General features: G+C 46.7%; 1 protein-coding gene across 4 annotated transcripts in view; it reads left to right on the top strand.

Annotated features, from left to right (window-relative positions):
* USP9X (ubiquitin specific peptidase 9 X-linked) overlaps positions 1 to 17,968 on the top strand; it is a 1,749,911-nt gene that overhangs the window by 125,332 nt on the left and 1,606,611 nt on the right. For all 4 annotated transcript variants that reach the window (XM_086934127.1, XM_086934125.1, XM_086934124.1 and 1 more), the window contains one exon: positions 8,847 to 8,926. In XM_086934127.1, the coding sequence (XP_086790253.1) occupies positions 8,847 to 8,926 (80 nt within the window). The remainder of the gene's footprint in view (positions 1 to 8,846; positions 8,927 to 17,968) is intronic.

The following is a 17,968-nucleotide window of genomic DNA, read 5'->3' as shown; positions in this document are numbered from 1 at the left end:
ACGCGCGCGCACATACGCGCGCACTCATACGTGCGCACACATACGTGCGCACACATACGCGCGCACACATACGCGCGCACACATGCACGCGCGCACACACATGCACGCGCGCACACACATGCACGCGCGCACACACATGCACGCGCACACACATGCACGCGCGCACACACATGCACGCGCGCACACACATGCACGCGCGCACACACATGCACGCGCGCACACACATGCACGCGCGCACACACATGCACGCGCGCACACACACATGCACGCGCGCACACACATGCACGCGCGCACACACATGCACGCGCGCAAAACACATGCACGCGCGCACACACATGCACGCGCGCACACACATGCACGCGCGCACACACATGCACGCGCGCACACACATGCACGCGCGCACACACATGCACGCGCGCACACACATGCACGCGCGCACACACATGCACGCGCGCACACACATGCACGCGCGCACACACATGCGCGCGCGCACACACATGCGCGCGCGCACACACATGCGCGCGCGCACACACACATGCGCGCGCGCACACACATACGCGCGCGCACACACATACGCGCGCGCACACACACGCGCGCGCACACACGCGCGCGCACTCACACATGCGCGCGCGCACACACACATGCGCGCGCGCACACACACATGCGCGCGCGCACACACACATGCGCGCACGCACACACACATGCGCGCACACACACATGCGCGCGCGCACACACACATGCGCGCGCGCACACACACATGCGCGCGCGCACACACACATGCGCGCGCGCGCACACACATACACATACGCTTAATGTGGATTAAAATTGAATTTCCGGGATCTCTCATTGCGAGGTCCTTATCCGTTACAGAATGCTCTTTTGCAATGCTGCTGTATACTGTATTTGATTTTCTTGAAGCAAGTGGAAAGCGTGGCAGTGTGTGAGTTTCGTTGGGTCCTGTGACTTGTAGCTAACAATCACCGCTGAGAGACACGAGCGGCCTGTTCCACCGCAGTGATTGATTGTAGTGGAGCACAGCTGTAAGAATGTCCTGGTCCATCGAGTCCAGTTTGGTGATGGCTGCCGCATTCTTACACACGTCGTTTGAGGATACACGTGAAATGTTATGTGGACGGTGTTTGGCGAGTAAGCTCCCATTCTGTCATTAAGCCTGTGCTCTGCCTTCACCGGTTTAAGATCAACAGTGTGAAAATACAAGCTGTCCGAAACCAAATGACTCTTTCCAAATGTTTACCGAAGGCTAGAACAAACGTGTTATTAATGCTACTAATACCGCATTCATTTCTTGTGTCGAACAAGTGCTGGTGCGTGAATCAACACTATTTTTTTGTCTTTGTCCATTTATGTGTCCCATGATCCACAGAACAAAGAAGCAATGAATATAATGTAAATCTCAAGGGAGATGCAAAATATACCTTAAATATTTGATTTAATCTTCTGTGCACTGCATGTGATGGTAGTTTCTATGCCCAATCGTGGGAAAAAGTACCTGCCGCACATCTGGTTGCCTCGCTCGCTTGCTCTTCTCTTGCGCCTCAAGGCCTTCAAGTATGCCTGACAAGCCAGTGCTGGTGTATATAGATATTTGCAAAGAGTGAAACAGTAGGCAGAGCACAACGGAGCTTGGAGTTAAAATTCGGGATCATAAAGTAGGATGTATGCAAATGGTCAAACCTATTGTATAGTAATGTACTTCTCTCTGAAAAGGTAGCTCCTTTACGTTTTGCTTAAGGGTTGTAGCAGCTCAGATGTTGATCGAAATGTATATTGTTGTGTAAACCTAGATGGAGAAGGCTTCCGTCAGTGTGATTGTTTTTTTTTACCATTTCCTGGCACTGCTGCACGCCACGCACTGCTGCACGCCACGCACTGCTGCACACTGCCGCACGCCTCACACCACCGCCGCACGCCTCACACCACCGCCGCACGCCTCACACCACCGCCGCACGCCTCACACCACCGCCGCACGCCTCACACCACCGCCGCACGCCTCACACCACCGCCGCACGCCTCACACCACCGCCGCACGCCTCACACCACCGCCGCACGCCTCACACCACCGCCGCACACCTCACACCATCACATCACCCGGGGACACCACCACATCACCCGGGGACACCACCACATCACCCGGGGACACCACCACATCACCCGGGGACACCACCACATCACCCGGGGACACCACCACATCACCCGGGGACACCACCTCATCACCCGGGGACACCACCTCATCACCCGGGGACACCACCTCATCACCCGGGGACACCACCTCATCACCCGGGGACACCACCACATCACCCGGGGACACCACCACATCACCCGGGGACACCACCTCATCACCCGGGGACACCACCTCATCACCCGGGGACACCACCTCATCACCCGGGGACACCACCTCATCACCCGGGGACACCACCTCATCACCCGGGGACACCACCTCATCACCCGGGGACACCACCACATCACTCGGGGACACCACCACATCACTCAGCAGCACAACAGCACTGTCCTTGCTTGCTACCAACAAGCATTGCCATAGCCAATAGGACTCGCATTAGGAAAGTGTAAGCTATTGGCTTTTTTTTAGTTTGCAAAGCTCATTACTTAATACTTTTCCTCCTATAAACGCTTTCAAAGAGAGTGGCGAGTGCATTTAACTGCAAGTCTATGGCACGATTACACAACATTAATTTGCCTTTTAGTGGGGATAGCAGTTCTTCCTTGCACAATTGTGTGTTTGCGAGGATGGTGGCCTCTGGCTGCGGCCTTCCGCCCTTGCCTTTGCCCAACAAGGATGGCCATGGAGGGGAGCAATTGACAAGGCCTCATTTCCCTCCCAACAATCAACGCTTGTGACCCTTGGCGCCAGATGGAAGCCTCGTCTGTTGCAATGTTGATCTATCTATCGTCTTCCGTCTATCCTATCGCCCTCCCTTCCTCTCGGGGGGCACCACCGCATCACTCGGGGGGCACCACCGCATCACTCGGGGGTCACCACCGCATCACTCGGGGGTCACCACCGCATCACTCGGGGGTCACCACCGCATCACTCGGGGGTCACCACCGCATCACTCGGGGGTCACCACCGCATCACTCGGGGGTCACCACCGCATCACTCGGGGGTCACCACCGCATCACTCGGGGGTCACCACCGCATCACTCGGGGGTCACCACCGCTTCACTCGGGGGTCACCGCCGCTTCACTCGGGGGTCACCGCCGCTTCACTCGGGGGTCACCGCCGCTTCACTCGGGGGTCACCACCGCTTCACTCGGGGGCACCACCGGTTCACTCGGGGGCACCACCGGTTCACTCGGGGGCACCACCGGATCACTCGGGGGCACCCCCGCATCAATCTGTGCAACCATTCAACAACTGGTTCAAATATGTTCTCTCAATGTTTCAAACTTTATTACAAATGTCACAAAAAGATGTTCATATTTCACTTCTGTTCTTGGATTTTCACTGAACATAATCTTCACAAAAGTTATTTACAAAAGTTTAAGCTATTGCCATTATAAATTACAATAACTTTTATTGAAGTATTAATTATTTAAAAAAATTAAGCCATTGTTATTTGTAATATCAATACATCTAAGTCACGTAAATACAAAACATGTTGCATTACAAATGCTATAGGTGTCACATTTACAAAAGTTAAAAGTATTGGCATTGTAAATGACAAAGCTATTAATTACGCTATTTTCAAAATCAACACATAAATAAAAAAATTGTCATTTGCAATACCAATAGCTCACACTTTCCTAATGCGAGACCTATTGCATTGCAAATGCTTGTTGTATTAAAGCATTTGATCTTATTCAACAAGTTGAAAAACATGAATGTGTAATCTAAAACTCCGAGTTGGTTCACGGAGTTATAATTGGGCACCATTGGGTGGACAGATAGAAACAATATTTCTAGTAGTTGTTTTTCTCTGTGGTCTAATTTCATGGGGTGGAACTCCCCATCTGGCGTTTTTGTTTAAGTGTTTAGTCTGAGTGGACAGAAGGGTGAGATTTAAGTAAGTCCTCTACAAGTGTCCATGGTCGGTCTCCGTGTGTGGTCTGTAAAGAGGTAAGAACGTTTCAATTCTTTTTATGTATGTTTTTCATGTTTAAGGCGGTGCTGTGAGAATGGAGATGTCAGTCAATGTGTTCTGTTTACTTGTAAAGCAATGGAGAGACACCTCTAAACTTCCTGGGCAAAATCTCCTTCCTTTTATTGACCTAATTAGCAGTGTTTCCACGGTGCTTGATCCCCAAAAATGTAAATAGGCATCATTTTGGTTTTTTGGGTGGGCAAGTTGGTGTCATTTGCATTTTTAAGCTTGGGCATGCCGTTGTTACCAGTTGTGGCTTTTATCTCGATCAAGGTTGCAAGTGGGGCCATTTTCAAATGATTGTTAAGGAGAATAGTTGGGTAATGTTCCTTCTGTGACAGAGCGACTGCGATGTCCCACTACTCGAAGAGCTTATATTTTGATATTACCACATCGGCGATCTCATTTGCAGTCCAGGTGACAGTTGTGGGCGCATTTTGTTCCAAACTTGAGGAGGGAGGAAATGGCTTCCTGAGATATGGCTGGAGTAGAGATGTATTAAATCTTTGTAATAGTGTCACTGTTGACCCTATATAGAATATCCTTTTTTTCCTCTAGAGCTAATAGTGTCACTGTTGACCCTATATAGAATATCCTTTTTTTCCTCTAGAGTATAAAACCCAGTTAACCGGTTTCCTCTGTATCCAGTGCTATGGTTATTTTGACTGTTGGAGTCAGGGACAAGCGGTGAGATTAGTGTTTCTCCTTTGATTTAGGATATCTGTATACATACAGTAGTGTTTTAGTCTTAGTGCAACAGTGTTGTTACGTGTGTAATATTATTTTGAGTTGACGGGTCCCCAAAAATTAGTTGATAAGACTGAATGAAAGCCTTGTATCAATTGCGGAGTGGTTTGTGTCGTAGTTGTGTTCAGACTTGGCCTCTGTGTAATTACCACAAGAAAGTTTATCTCAAGGTGGGTTGTTTGAACTATTCTGAGGTGTATCTTTCACCGATTTTGTAAATGAATCACTTGCAGTTGCCTCTCTTGATGCGATTTTGTCTGTCTTTGTTAGCGTTGGATTAAATATGGGAAAATATTGCTCCAACTTTTGTTGTTGTTCTGTTTTTGCTGTTTCTCTTTTATGTTTACTAAATTTGTTTCCTTTACGTTTGTACATAATGGATAGATCGTTCTGATTGATTTGTATATTTAAGATGTTTGAGATTGTAGAGTTGCCTGGTTCTTGTTCAATATTTATTTCTGTTCGAGTAACCATTAACCGCGTGTTACTGTCCTCCATGATTAATTACCTAGGATATATGGAAGCTCCATGTATTTCAGCCTTATGTAAAATTGTTCTGATGGCAAACTGATGTCTTTTCATATTTAATTCAGTAATTATTGATTGTATGCGTTGTAAATCTGATGTAATACGCCGCACTCTGTTGGAAGGGCCACGTTTATTTTCATCTTTAAATTGGTTCATTTTACCTTTTGGTTACATAAGCGTTAGTAAGAGCCGCTGCAACTGTATGTGTTGATTAACTGAATGTAGGTGCTTAAACTAGGAATTCGTTGCTGCAGTGTACTGTGCTAATGTTTCCAGTAGATATATCTTTAAATCGATTTTGTTTGAAATTCCAAAGCTGTGCTGTAGAATCTAAACAAGGGAACAGGCCTTTCCAGATACCTCGTCCAAGTTCCTCCTGGTGTTTTGGACAACAATGCACCATTAGTTGTTGCAAACATTCAATTTCGCTTTTGTTATGTTCTGGGGGGTGTTAGACATTGATCGTTTTAGAGCCTAGCATTGTGTCAGGTCTGGAGTAGTCTGTTGAGTCAAATCCATGTGTGTCGTCGAGGTAGGAGTTGAAGATATCAAAGCTTTATTTCAGTCTGAGGGGCTTCCTAAGAAAAGAGGGTTGGGGGGGGGGGGGGGGGGGGCGGGCGGTTTGAGAACTGAAAACATGTCATTCAGTCTCCTGTGAACGGCTGTTCAAGCCCGTGTGCTGGTTTTAGGTTGTGTTGAGGATGCTGACATTTTTATTTATTATTATTGTGCCAGCCTTTGTAATGTGCGTTGTGTTTTGCAGTGAATGTTAGTTTTTAAGCCTTAATGGCTGAAGAGTAAGCGTATTGAGCCAAGATTGACAGAAATGAAGACATTTGACTTGAGGCCCAGCAAGTACTAGGAAGTGCTAACGCCCAGTATTAAAGTGTCCGGCTCACAAAGTGAAGTGTTGGTGAGCGTACCTCAGAGTTTTGTTGGCCGTCCTGCCAACCAACTACAGGAAGCCTTCCAGCTGTACTGGCTTGTGTGTACTTGTTGAGGGCGCAAGCTAAAACCTGCAAGCTGCACTGGCATTGCCCTGGTCCACCCTTATGTCATCTGCTAAATCCAAGCGATGTGGCTCCCTAGACCTCCTGGCCGCCGACTCTTCCAGTTCCCATCTACTCACGTCCATCTCATTGATCAAGGAGAAGGTGGGACTAGTAGACCTGGTTGCAGAGTGTACCAGAGGGTACAGGTGGTAGTGGCTAGGGGTGAGAAGGAGGGACAAGGGGGCAGGGGGAAAGCCGAACAGAAACAAACCTCCTACTTCTGTAGGGAGTGCAGCCCTTACTTACCTCTTAAGCGTTACTGGGTTTCGCTGGCCCTCCCAGCCTCCTTGCCATCACCAGAGCCGCCTCCTTCCTTCCATTTTGTGGTCAGCGTGCGATGGGACATTACATTTGTTTTCTCAGGCTTGTTGTAGGCCCAGCAATCAACAGCTGGAGGACAGTAGACATGGTAGTGCCCTAGATCGTGCCCATCTGTTTTTTTTTTCTTCAGGATGTGGCTGAAAAGCTCCCGTTTTTGGAGCTGGGTAATCGTGTTCGCGCCTAGGAGTCCGTTCAGCGTCCTGTGATTCTGGGCAAATCCCTTAATCTCCCTGTGCTTACCAAAAAAAAATGAATGTGTCCTTGTGTAACATAAGTGGTGGTCATGTAAAGTGATCCAATATCCTCGGGTCTAGTTTCCGCTATATAAAACAAAAACGACGACAAAAAAAAAGCAGCAGTACAAGCCGCTACAGGCCTGTAGACTTTTGAGCCTCCTTGGGGTACAGTGGTGGTGTCCGCAGGGTGTGGCAGCGTTCTCCAAAGATGGCAGTAGCTGTTTTTGACAGCAAGAGTTTTTGAGCCCTTTGTGGTGGTTACTCTATTCTCAGCCCCCCTACGCAGGAGGACTCTCCTTCAATCTACTGTCAAGCAATGCACTGTGCTGCCTCTCCTGAAATGGTTATCTTTAAATCCTATATGCACAATTGAATGTCTGTAATATTTAAATGATTCATGAAGTATACAAAAAAATAAATACATATTATCATAAGAAGAATTTTTCTATATGTTCACATGATTTATATTAGGGTGCTCCTTAAACATATGTATATATATATTTTTTTTGTATAGGGAGGTATTTTTATTAATGAGTTCCGTTGCTATCTTCGCTAGCTATAATTTCCTTATACTGCCTCTCCTGATGTGTCATACCTCACAAGAAAATGTAATTTGTAATCCTAGGTATTCCCCTCTGAAGTCATTAACTACCTTTCACCCCAGACATAAATGATTCCATTTGGGATGTCATAGTCTCTCTGTTAGAAAAGAACTCCTGCTGTCAAGCAGACTGCCAGTACTATGAATGCTGGGTAATGGAAGCTGTTTGGCTCCCTTGAAGTTGTGGTGTATGCTGAGTGGAGCTGATACAGTTTTGACAATACAATCCCCGTTAGCTTTAGGTTGTGTTTTTACATTGATATGGCACATTTCTACATTAAATGCTGCAATGTTGTTTCAAATTATATTACTATAATATTCTGCAGAAGAAATCAGGTGAAAGCCTGCCTGTCAGACTTGTGGAAATGTCACTAGACTGTTCAACTCTGATGAGGTGGCAACCTCTAATGTCAGGTGTGTGTGTCTGTGTCTGTGTGTATGTCTGTGTCTGTGTGTGTGTCTGTGTCTGTGTGTCTGTGTGTGTGTGTCTGTGTGTCTGTCTGTCTGTGTGTGTCTGTCTGTGTGTGTGTCTGTGTGTGTCTGTGTGTGTCTGTGTGTGTCTGTGCGTGTCTGTGTCTGTGTCTGTGTGTCTGTGTGTGCGTGTCTGTGTGTGTGTCTGTGTGTGCGTGTCTGTCTGTCTGTCTGTGTGTGCGTGTCTGTGTCTGTCTGTCTGTGTGTGCGTGTCTGTGTCTGTCTGTCTGTGTGTGCGTGTCTGTGTCTGTCTGTCTGTGTCTGTCTGTGCGTGTGCGTGTCTGTGTCTGTCTGTCTGTCTGTGTGTGCGTGTCTGTGTCTGTCTGTCTGTGTCTGTCTGTGCGTGTGCGTGTCTGTGTCTGTCTGTCTGTGTCTGTCTGTGCGTGTGCGTGTGCGTGTGTGTGCGTGTGTGTGTGTCTGTCTTTCTGTCTGTCTGTCTGTCTGTGTCCGATGACCATGAAAAGTAAGGACTACCAGCAAACCGGTCTATACGTTGGGCACTCTGTACCGTAAAGTTGGTATTTCATATTCTGTCAGAACATGTTTATTGCAGGTGTTATTGAAGAAGATAGCCATACTAGAGAACCACTGTACAATATTAACTTTTGTTTGGCCTTGCACTTTTATAGTTCATTTATGCATAATGGCAGTGATACATATATACGGTTACATGTAGAATCACATTTTATTATCTTTCCTTAGAGGAAAAACTCAAATAGATAAACATTCATGTTATGAAAATCCTGAAATCTCTTCATTCCTTTACAGACCTCGCTGGGTGGTTCCAGTATTACCTAAAGGTGAATTAGAAGTTCTCTTAGAAGCTGCTATTGACCTTAGCAAAAAAGGTACGTTTTCAGTTATTTTAGTATTGATTTTTTCTGCATTGTTCCATCCGCTTGAGAAGGTACGCTTAAGTGTGGTGTGTGTTTGATTTGCTGCATTACCTCTGATCCATTCCGTCACACTGGATCTGTTCCCACAGATGACGTAGGAGTCCCATTAATTAAAAACGTATTACTTTCTTCTCTCTAAATAAGTTTCGTACAAAGGATTCACTGAGTGTTAGCTCTGGCTAATGCTACTAAACGCTGCTAGGTCAATGCAAACATATTATTTTATGTATGCGTACTTGCATTTATTTTGGTCTCAGTCATGATATCTTGAATCTTATGTTTTTCCAGAATATTTAAGTCGATAGGATGCAGAGCTTGTAACACTTTTTGTAGCGGTCTCAATTTGTGTGCAGGTACTAAGAACTCTGAAACCTCCATAACCCCTCATCTTCCGGTGTAGATTTGCTTTTTCCCATGTCGCACAAATATCTTCAGTAGAACACTTGCCCAGCATTTTTATTGTTTAGAATTTTGAAGGTACTCTTTAGATCCTGATTAACATTTTTTTTTTTATCAACGTTACCGCCACTAATTTTTCTGAGTATAGTTATTATCTTTGCTAAAGGTTTGTGCAGCTTCAGTAAAACACTGCATAATCCGTATTTGCAGTCCTTAATTTGCTCATCTTCTGCTGCATAACTGGGCAAGATAGTGTTTTCACTCAATAATAAACATGCAGTAAAGACCCTAACACAATCAAAACCCTTGTGGACCACTTTTTTCCTTTAAATAGCGGTAACCAGATCAAAAAGCGCTCTGGCCGTTTTAGGATAGTTAGTAGTTTTGTTAATATTCAAAATATATCAATTCTTGAATTATGAGACACACATTTTTGTTGAGCACCTAGAAATAAACAATCGGGAAAAGCAGCATTCACATTTCCATTAATATATTATTGGTTGAGCAGGCCGTATTGTAAAACTATGGACTTAATTAAAAAATGCTAGCTGATTTCAAAACTAAAATGTGTTCAACAGAAAATGGCTAACTTGGGAAGATTTATGCGCAGAAAGAATGTTGAACATCATTTGATTTTATTTTAATTGTATTTATGCAAAAAAAATCAGACCTATATGGGAAGCCGCTCACAACTTTCAGAGCTCCGGTTCTCCAATGGAACAGTCTCAGATTGGAGAACAAAATAAGCCAGTGTAGTCGAGGGATCTGTGCGTGTGTAGACCACTAAATATTTGGCGAGTGGTACAGAAAGCAAGTTTTCGACAAATTTAGTTGATGGGCTCACCAGAGTCACATAGAAACCTTTCTGTCACACAGTACCTCCTTTCCATTCTGGAGGTGCTACATAAACCTGTACACTTAAAGAATATTTAAAAAAAATCTTTAAAAACGGTTTATTATTTTAAACATACGAAACCCCCATCCCATAGTCTTATTATAAATTTCATAAATATCACAAAAGCAAGTCTTAATTCCTCTGGTGCAACATTGTTCATCAAAATCTATACTTTCAAATCATGGTTAACTCCTGTTTGAATTTCACTGTCATATATAATACACATACAGGCATTTATCCAGTCCCATTATGACTTTGCATCCACTGCATTAAAGGATCCCATATTTACAACCCTTTTTTACGTTTATTACGCCCCTTTCTTTTATATATAGCTGCCTCCAAGGTACATGTCGGCATCAATCGGGCTCTCCAATGTTGTAACACTGACTGGTTCGGATCCAGCCAAGCTGAAGAGCTATACATATCCTTAAAACAGCCATTGCCACAAAGATCACGCCTTGCATATTTTTAGGTCGATCTACATTAACTATACTTAGGATTATTTCGTCAACTGAGATTTCTATTTTTTTTTTTTTTTTTACTTTTCTTTTCATTAAAACAAGGCATCAAAACTAAAGAGCACAGTACAGAGGTATTCCATCATAACATCACATTACATCCTCAAGGGGAAGGAGGGGAGGGAGAGGGGATCAAGGTACATACATTTCAAGAACTCACGGGGATGGGGCTATATCAAACACTGAGTCTCTAGGTGGCTCACAGATCTCTCCCCTATATCGGTTCCAAGGCCCCCAAATTGTTGCCCATTTTCGAGGTCGGCTTCTCGCGGTGTAAACAGTCTTTCCACGAAACATACACCAATCCAGGTCGTCTTTCCAGCCCTCAAGGGTAGGAGGCTGCTCAAATCCCCACTTCTAAGCAATATTCCTTTTGGCTATCATGTATCCTAATGTAGTCCATTGTGTTTGTGCCAAATTAAGATCAGTGGGCTCCCATATATTAAGGAGGCATCTCCTCGCCTCCAGTAGAACTGCAACCCCAAAAACCTCCCGCATCGTGTTGTGAATCCTGCCCCAGTACTCAATGATATATCGACACTCCCAGAGGATATGGAGGAATGTACCCGTAAACCACACTTCGTCTACACAAACCTACGTCCGATAACCCCATCCGGACAAGGCGGGGCCTGTGGGAAACCCTGTGTAGTATTTTTAACTGAACAAGCCGCAATCGGCTGGGATCGCAACCACTTTTGGAGAGGACACAGCCAATTGCCAGTCCTCATAATACAATTCTATACCGTCTCGCGTCCATTTTTCCCTCAACTCCCTAAGGAGATCACCCTATGATTAATTAATTTCTTATAGATCAGGGAAATAGTTTTCTCGGGTAAATGGCCATCCAAAATTCTATCCTAGACAGGTGAGGCTTCAGGTAGGTCAGCCTCTTAAGGTAGGACTGTCTTCAATGCGTGTTGGACTTGCGCATATCGAAAGTACTCAGTTCCCATCAATTTAAATTCGACCTGTAGTTCTTTGAATGTTTTAATCTTCCCCTTGCCCTAGATGTCACCGATGGTTGAGATCCCTATCGGATCCCACCTATCAAAGCCTCTCGTATTCCAAAGCTTACCCAGACGTTCAGAATCAAACAGTGGGGTAGCTAGCGTCAACCGATCCCTCCATCCCAAAGAATTTGTGGCATCGTGCCAGATATTCACTGCATGCTTAGTGGGCCCTGTCAGGTTCAGCTTTGTTGACTTGGAGTACAATGCCCTATTGTAACTACCTCCAGGGATGAGTCAACTATCCATCGCATATCCGGGGTCGGCTGCGGACCCATATGTTCCCTGGTTAATTGCAGCCAGCTGGGAAGCCCAGTAGTATCGTTTGATATCTGGGAGGGCAACACCTCCATCATACCAGGGAAGCGTCAATTTAGCTAAAGCAGTACGGGGTCTGCCTTCCCATAATAAACTACGCTGCAACCCCTCCACCTCACGAAAATAACTAGCCGGCACTACATCCAACGTATTCTGAATGGCGTAGAGAAAACGAAACTAAGCAGACATATCATTTTAAAAAGGGCTCCCACAACAGCCACCCTCTCTAGAACCCCAATCCTCCAACGGGTGCATCAGCAGCTACACCACAAACTGCCATCCAAATAATCCAGCGGACGCCTCTCGCTGGGGCACACCTCGAGTTTCTAGAGCAGCCCACCACCATTCACCGGTATAGAGGGCAGCCAAATCCAGAGGGGCTCACACTCCTCAGGCCTCCCCTCTAATCCCGCCGCGTCAGCCCCACGATCATTACAGGATACACAGCCGGTCCGACGCCAGCCCCCAGCAGGCTCTCCTCTGGTACCGGAGCCCACTCCCAGGCACCTCGGGCCCCAAGTCAAGTCTCTCAAGGTGCCGTCGTAACGTCCGGCAACGCCGCCGGCGACCTCCGGTCGGCGCCACTGATGTTGTTGCACTTGGCGCCGGCCGTTTACCGCACTCAAGTCCCCGGCCTTGACAACTGCGGAGGCCCAAACTTCACGGGCTCGCTGCTACGGCTCAGAGCCTCGTCACGGGCCCGGAGCAGCACCGCCACAAACCGCTTCCTCTTCGCCAGGTAAGCCTCACCAAGGCAATTCAGGATTCATACAGGATAGATGCGGGCGAGGTACGGGACACCAGGAGCTATTGGCCTACGCGGCCATCTTCGGTGCTCGCGTAGCTCCGCCTCCGAGATTTCTATTCTTGCTTTAAAAATCTGATCTAAAAAGGATAAAACCTGATATATCATTAACCAGCTCCAATAATACATCGCAAGATGTAAATATATGCACAGTCGGCTTCAAATAGCATGCAGCGTGGACATGTTCCCTTTCCAGACCCCCAATTAGCGATCTTATTTGGAGTGTAATATAATGAAAAAAAAGCTTTTGTAGTATTGAGCTTGTAATTTTGTAGAAATTAAACAAGACTGAGATAATTCAGAAGAATGGTGGAGCGTTTTGGTCGAAACCCCCAATTTAGCCGTCCATTTTAACAAACATTTATCCATATCGTCGGGAAAGGAAACATTCATATGTTTGAGGCATGTGGGCTGCTGAATTCATATCTGTGCATAGATCGCTGCCTAGTGTTGGGTTCGGATGATTGCACATTGTTGTCCTGGAAGAGTCTTCGAAGTATCACGAGATAGGTGGCCCCTCCCCTGGACTACAGTGCGCATGGGCATCCTCTCCATCTTCAGATTGTTTTTTTCCGCCATTGGGTTCGGATGAACTTTCTTTACTCGGAGTTCGGAATCAATTACAACTTTCTAAAGGCCAAAAGGCCTTCGGGGTCGTCGCTTTTGTTATACGATCGGTGCCGACAACTTTATTCCTGTTGTTTCTACTCAGGACGTTGAATCGACTTCTCCTATCGTTACTGTTGTATTTTTACGCAGATGTTCCATGATTTGAAATGTTTGGAATTTGGATCTTTCAACTCGTTTTCTCCTCAGAAAGTCCCTAATCTGGTGAAATTGGAAGAAATCCCTGTGATCTAGTTTATAATAATTTGTAAGCTCCTCAAAAGACTTCAGCACTGTAGTAGAGTAGAAACAGCCTAGCTGCATGATCCCACCCTGTATGCATCTATCCATACAAGCATCCCTGATAATCTCTGGTAAATTGTCGTTTTTAAATAATGGTATATAGTAGGATAACCGCCCGATTCCCAGCAATTTACGTACAGTATTCCAGAATTTGTAAATGCCAGAGAGGGTTTTAAATCTGACCTTTTTAAAATAGCACCCCCTTGTTTCATCACCCAATATAAGTTCTTGCAGTGTTGGGATACTGATATTTATTCTGTTTTCCTTCCTAATTGATAATAATTCAATACAATACCTTAATGGGGTAGCCCAATAATAAAGTTTAAGATTAGGAAGTGCTAATCCACCTCTATCTTTAGGCAAGGTAATAAATCCTAATGCTCTAAGTGGTCTCTTATAGCCCCATATAAACCGGGAAAACATGAATTCTATAGATTTAAACAATTGAGGTGTAAATTCCAAACATTGTTCTGAAAAACATAAAAATCTAGGTTAATAAAAAGCATTTTGATCACGTTACACCTGCCCCCAATGGATAGATGCAGAATATTTAACCTGATAAGATCTTTTTTTCGTGTGTTGTATTAATGGTTCGAGATTATTAACTAAGCTATCCAATTTTGCCGTTATACTAACACCCAGATAGGTAGCTTTATCCACTACTCGGTCATCTCTCATCTTGATTTTATAATTGAGAATTATCAGTGTTTTATCTTGATTCAGTTTATATCCTGATACCCCTCCAAAGATTGTAGCCTCCGCTTCTATTGTGTTCATCGCGTTAACCGGATCACTGATAACTAGGGCGATATCCTCCGCGTACGCCAGAGTTTTTGTAGACCAATCTCGTGACCATATTGGTGGTATTCTTAGTTATTCTCAAGTCTACGGATGAAAGGGTCAATAAATGCTGCAACTAGAAGAGGAGAACATGGGCACCCCTGTCTTTTCCCTCTGACACCATCCTATTTACCATTACTACAGCTGATGGTTCAATATATAGCATTCGGACTGCTTTGATGAAATGTTCTCTAATGCCACATCTTGACATTACTGTCCATAGATATTTCCAGGAGACCCTATCAAAGGCCATTTCGATGTCCAGTAATATAAGTGCCATAGGGTCTCCTGCAACAAATGTAATATCAAGCAATGTGATAACCCTTTGAACATGGTCGGTGATGGATCTTCCTGGGATGAACCCGTTCTGGCGATCAGATACAATTTTATGTATAACCGGTGCCAATAGACTAGCTAATAATTTAGAATAGATTTTTAAATTGAAATTTGTTTTATTGATTGCAAAAGCAAAGATCGGCAATACATTGCAATCGGAAGGCATCATGCAAAGAAAGCAGTCGAGACAGACATATATGGCTTCTCCACAAAGCAAATTGTAGGCAAGATACATGTGCCGGCCCATAAATGTGATGCAATAGTCGTAGGTGCCGAGCTTGGTAGAAATGCAAAACTTCAAGAACTGAAACCCAAAACTACCACCCCCCTCCCCCCCCCCCCCCAACCCCTCCCACCCCAGCCAGTGTGCCATATCAGGAAAGCAATCGCCAAAATGCTCGTAGTTGGTGTTACGTGCCCTTCCAAGAGGTCATGGAGGGTCATGAGGGGTCTGTGAGGCATAGTAAGCGGAGATATCTAGGGCATGTGATCTTGTTGAATTCAGTGGAGAGGAGGGACAACAGTGGTAGCCATATCTTTCGGAACGTGGCTGCAAACTGTGTGAGTGTAGCCTGAATGCGTTCCATACCCAGTGTAAACCAGATTTTATGCAGCCATCCTGTATGGGTGGGTTTGGTAGTCGATCCCCAGAGAGACAAAATGTGTTGTGTTGCAGCTTGCATAGCAATCCCCATTTGACGTCCTCGGATAGATTTCAGAGGGAAGGTAAGTGCATTGGGGAGGCTGAGGATGGTATAAGCGGGGAGCCGCAGGATTTCAGTGTCGAAGGTTCTGTTTATATCATCTAAGACTGCTGTCCAATAGTCCCTGACCTCCCGGCAGTCCCAAAGGAGAGGAGTCATGGTGCCCCGCTCCCCGCAGCCCCTCCAACAAAGCGCACTACGAGCACCGGGTTCCCCTTGTTGAGCCGAACGGGTGTAAGATGCCAGTAAAGGGCCAGTTTCACCGCTGCCCGCTGTGTTGAATGTAATGTGGGAAGCCCTAAAATATATGGAGCTCCATTCCCGGGCCGTCAGGGTCCTCCCCAGCTCTGCCTCCCAGCGCCTCTGTCCTGCCGCCTGACCTGGTGCAATTGGGTGCGTGAGCATCTTGTAAAGGTCTGAGATGAGATGTTTGTCCGATTCCTTCGTCACTAGCCACTGCTCAAAACTTGTCATCCGTCTGCCAACCAGGGGAGCATAGTCCGGGTGCGTGAGCCAGTGCCGGAGTTGAAAGTATTGGAACAGGTGGGGGTGACAACATCATATCCCTGCGACAGATCGGAGAGGGAGAGAAAGCCCTGCAGATCGAAAAGATGACCCGCCGATCTGCAACTCGTACTGCCCCACTGCGAAAAGGCGTGGGGGTCAGTGCCCGGTGGAAAATCGGGGTTGTCTAGGAGGGGAGTGAGTGGGGAGGGAAAGGTAGTCAGGTCTCTTAACGGCAACCGCGTCCCAGACATGCAGGATGGTGCGGGTGATGGGAGACTTCTGGAGATACCTCGGCCGGTTATGGCGGAGAAGGAACAGAACTTTCCAAAGGGATGTCTGGCTCATCGCCCTATCTTGGAACAACCATCTTTTTTCAGATTCCGGTCTATACCACTCCACCAAGTAGCGGAATTGGTAGGCCTGGAAATATTGCTGTAGGTTGGGGATTCCGACCCCACCCAGGTCCATGCCCCAATATGCCAGGTGTTTGTGCAAGCGTGGGCGCTCCCCCGCCCCCCCCCCCCCTCCCCCCCCCCCCCTCCCCCCTCCCCCCAGTTGAAGTGGTGAAAGGCAGCCTGTAGACCTGCGAGAGCGCCAGCTGGGGGCATCACCGGAATGGTTTGAAAGATGTACAGAATCTTGGGCAGGGCCAACATTTTCACTGCTGCAACCCACCCCAACAGAGAGAGCGGTTGTTTGGACGACCGCGTAAGGTCGGCTCGAATCTGGGAGGTGAGGGTCGCGTAGTCGAGGGCGACCATAGTCAGTGGAGGTAGCGAGCATGATACCCAAGTAAGGGAGTTACGTTGTCGTCTGCAGGCCGCCTCCGTAGGATGGTGTGCGCCCTCTAGAGGACGGGCATTTCTGCCTAAGGGCAGTATCAACGATTTCCCTCTGTTTATTTTGAAGCCGGACATGGCACCAAAGGTATCAATTTCCTCCAAAAATGCAGGAATTGAGTTTTCCGGGCGATCAAGAGCAGCTATGATGTTGTCTGCGTATAGGCCAATCGTGTGGGGTTCCCCGCCAAAAGTGATGCCATGGATGTTGGGGTTATCGCCAATCTTTTGTGCCAGCGGCTCTACATATTGAACAAAGAAAAGGGGCAAAAGTGGGCACCCTTGCCGCGTGCCCTGTTGGATTTCGAAGAGGCTGGAGCGGAAGCCGCCCAGGCGAACCCTCGCTAGAGGACGATGGTAACAGCTCGCAGTCCAAGATTGAAAGCGATCCCCTAGCCGGAAGTGGGCTAAGACCCGATGTAAAAAGGTCCAATCGACCCGGTCAAACGCTTTTTCAGCGTCTATGGCTACGAGAGCCGAGTCCGATTGTTGGAAGTGGGCCTTGTCAACCAGGTGGAGGATCCGTTTGGTGTTATCACTACATTGGCGGCTCGGGACAAAGCCCGATTGGTCGGGTTCTAGAATCCCAGGCAGGCACGGCCCGAGACGTGCGGCCAGCACTCCGGTAAAAAGCTTCAGGTCTAAATTGAGGAGGGAGATGGGACGAAACGCAGAGCAGTGTGTGGGGTCTTTGCCAGGTTTAGGCAGCACCACGATTTCAGCCGCTAACATATCCGGAGGGACGAAGCCCGGGCCATTGAAGGAGTTGAAGAGCTGAGTCAGGATAGGAGCGAGTAGCAGGCTGAAGGTCTTATAAAAACCGGCCGAGAAGCTATCAGGCCCCGGGGACTTGAGAGGGCGGAGGCGTGATATAGCCGCCACCACCTCCTCCAAACAGATGGGAGCCTCCAGGGCGT

Source organism: Lissotriton vulgaris, chromosome 8, assembly GCF_964263255.1.
Source record: "Lissotriton vulgaris chromosome 8, aLisVul1.2, whole genome shotgun sequence".
Taxonomy (NCBI): Eukaryota; Metazoa; Chordata; class Amphibia; order Caudata; family Salamandridae; genus Lissotriton; species Lissotriton vulgaris.
Note: the sequence above shows the minus strand (reverse complement) of the source record. Positions and strands in the feature narration are given on the sequence as shown.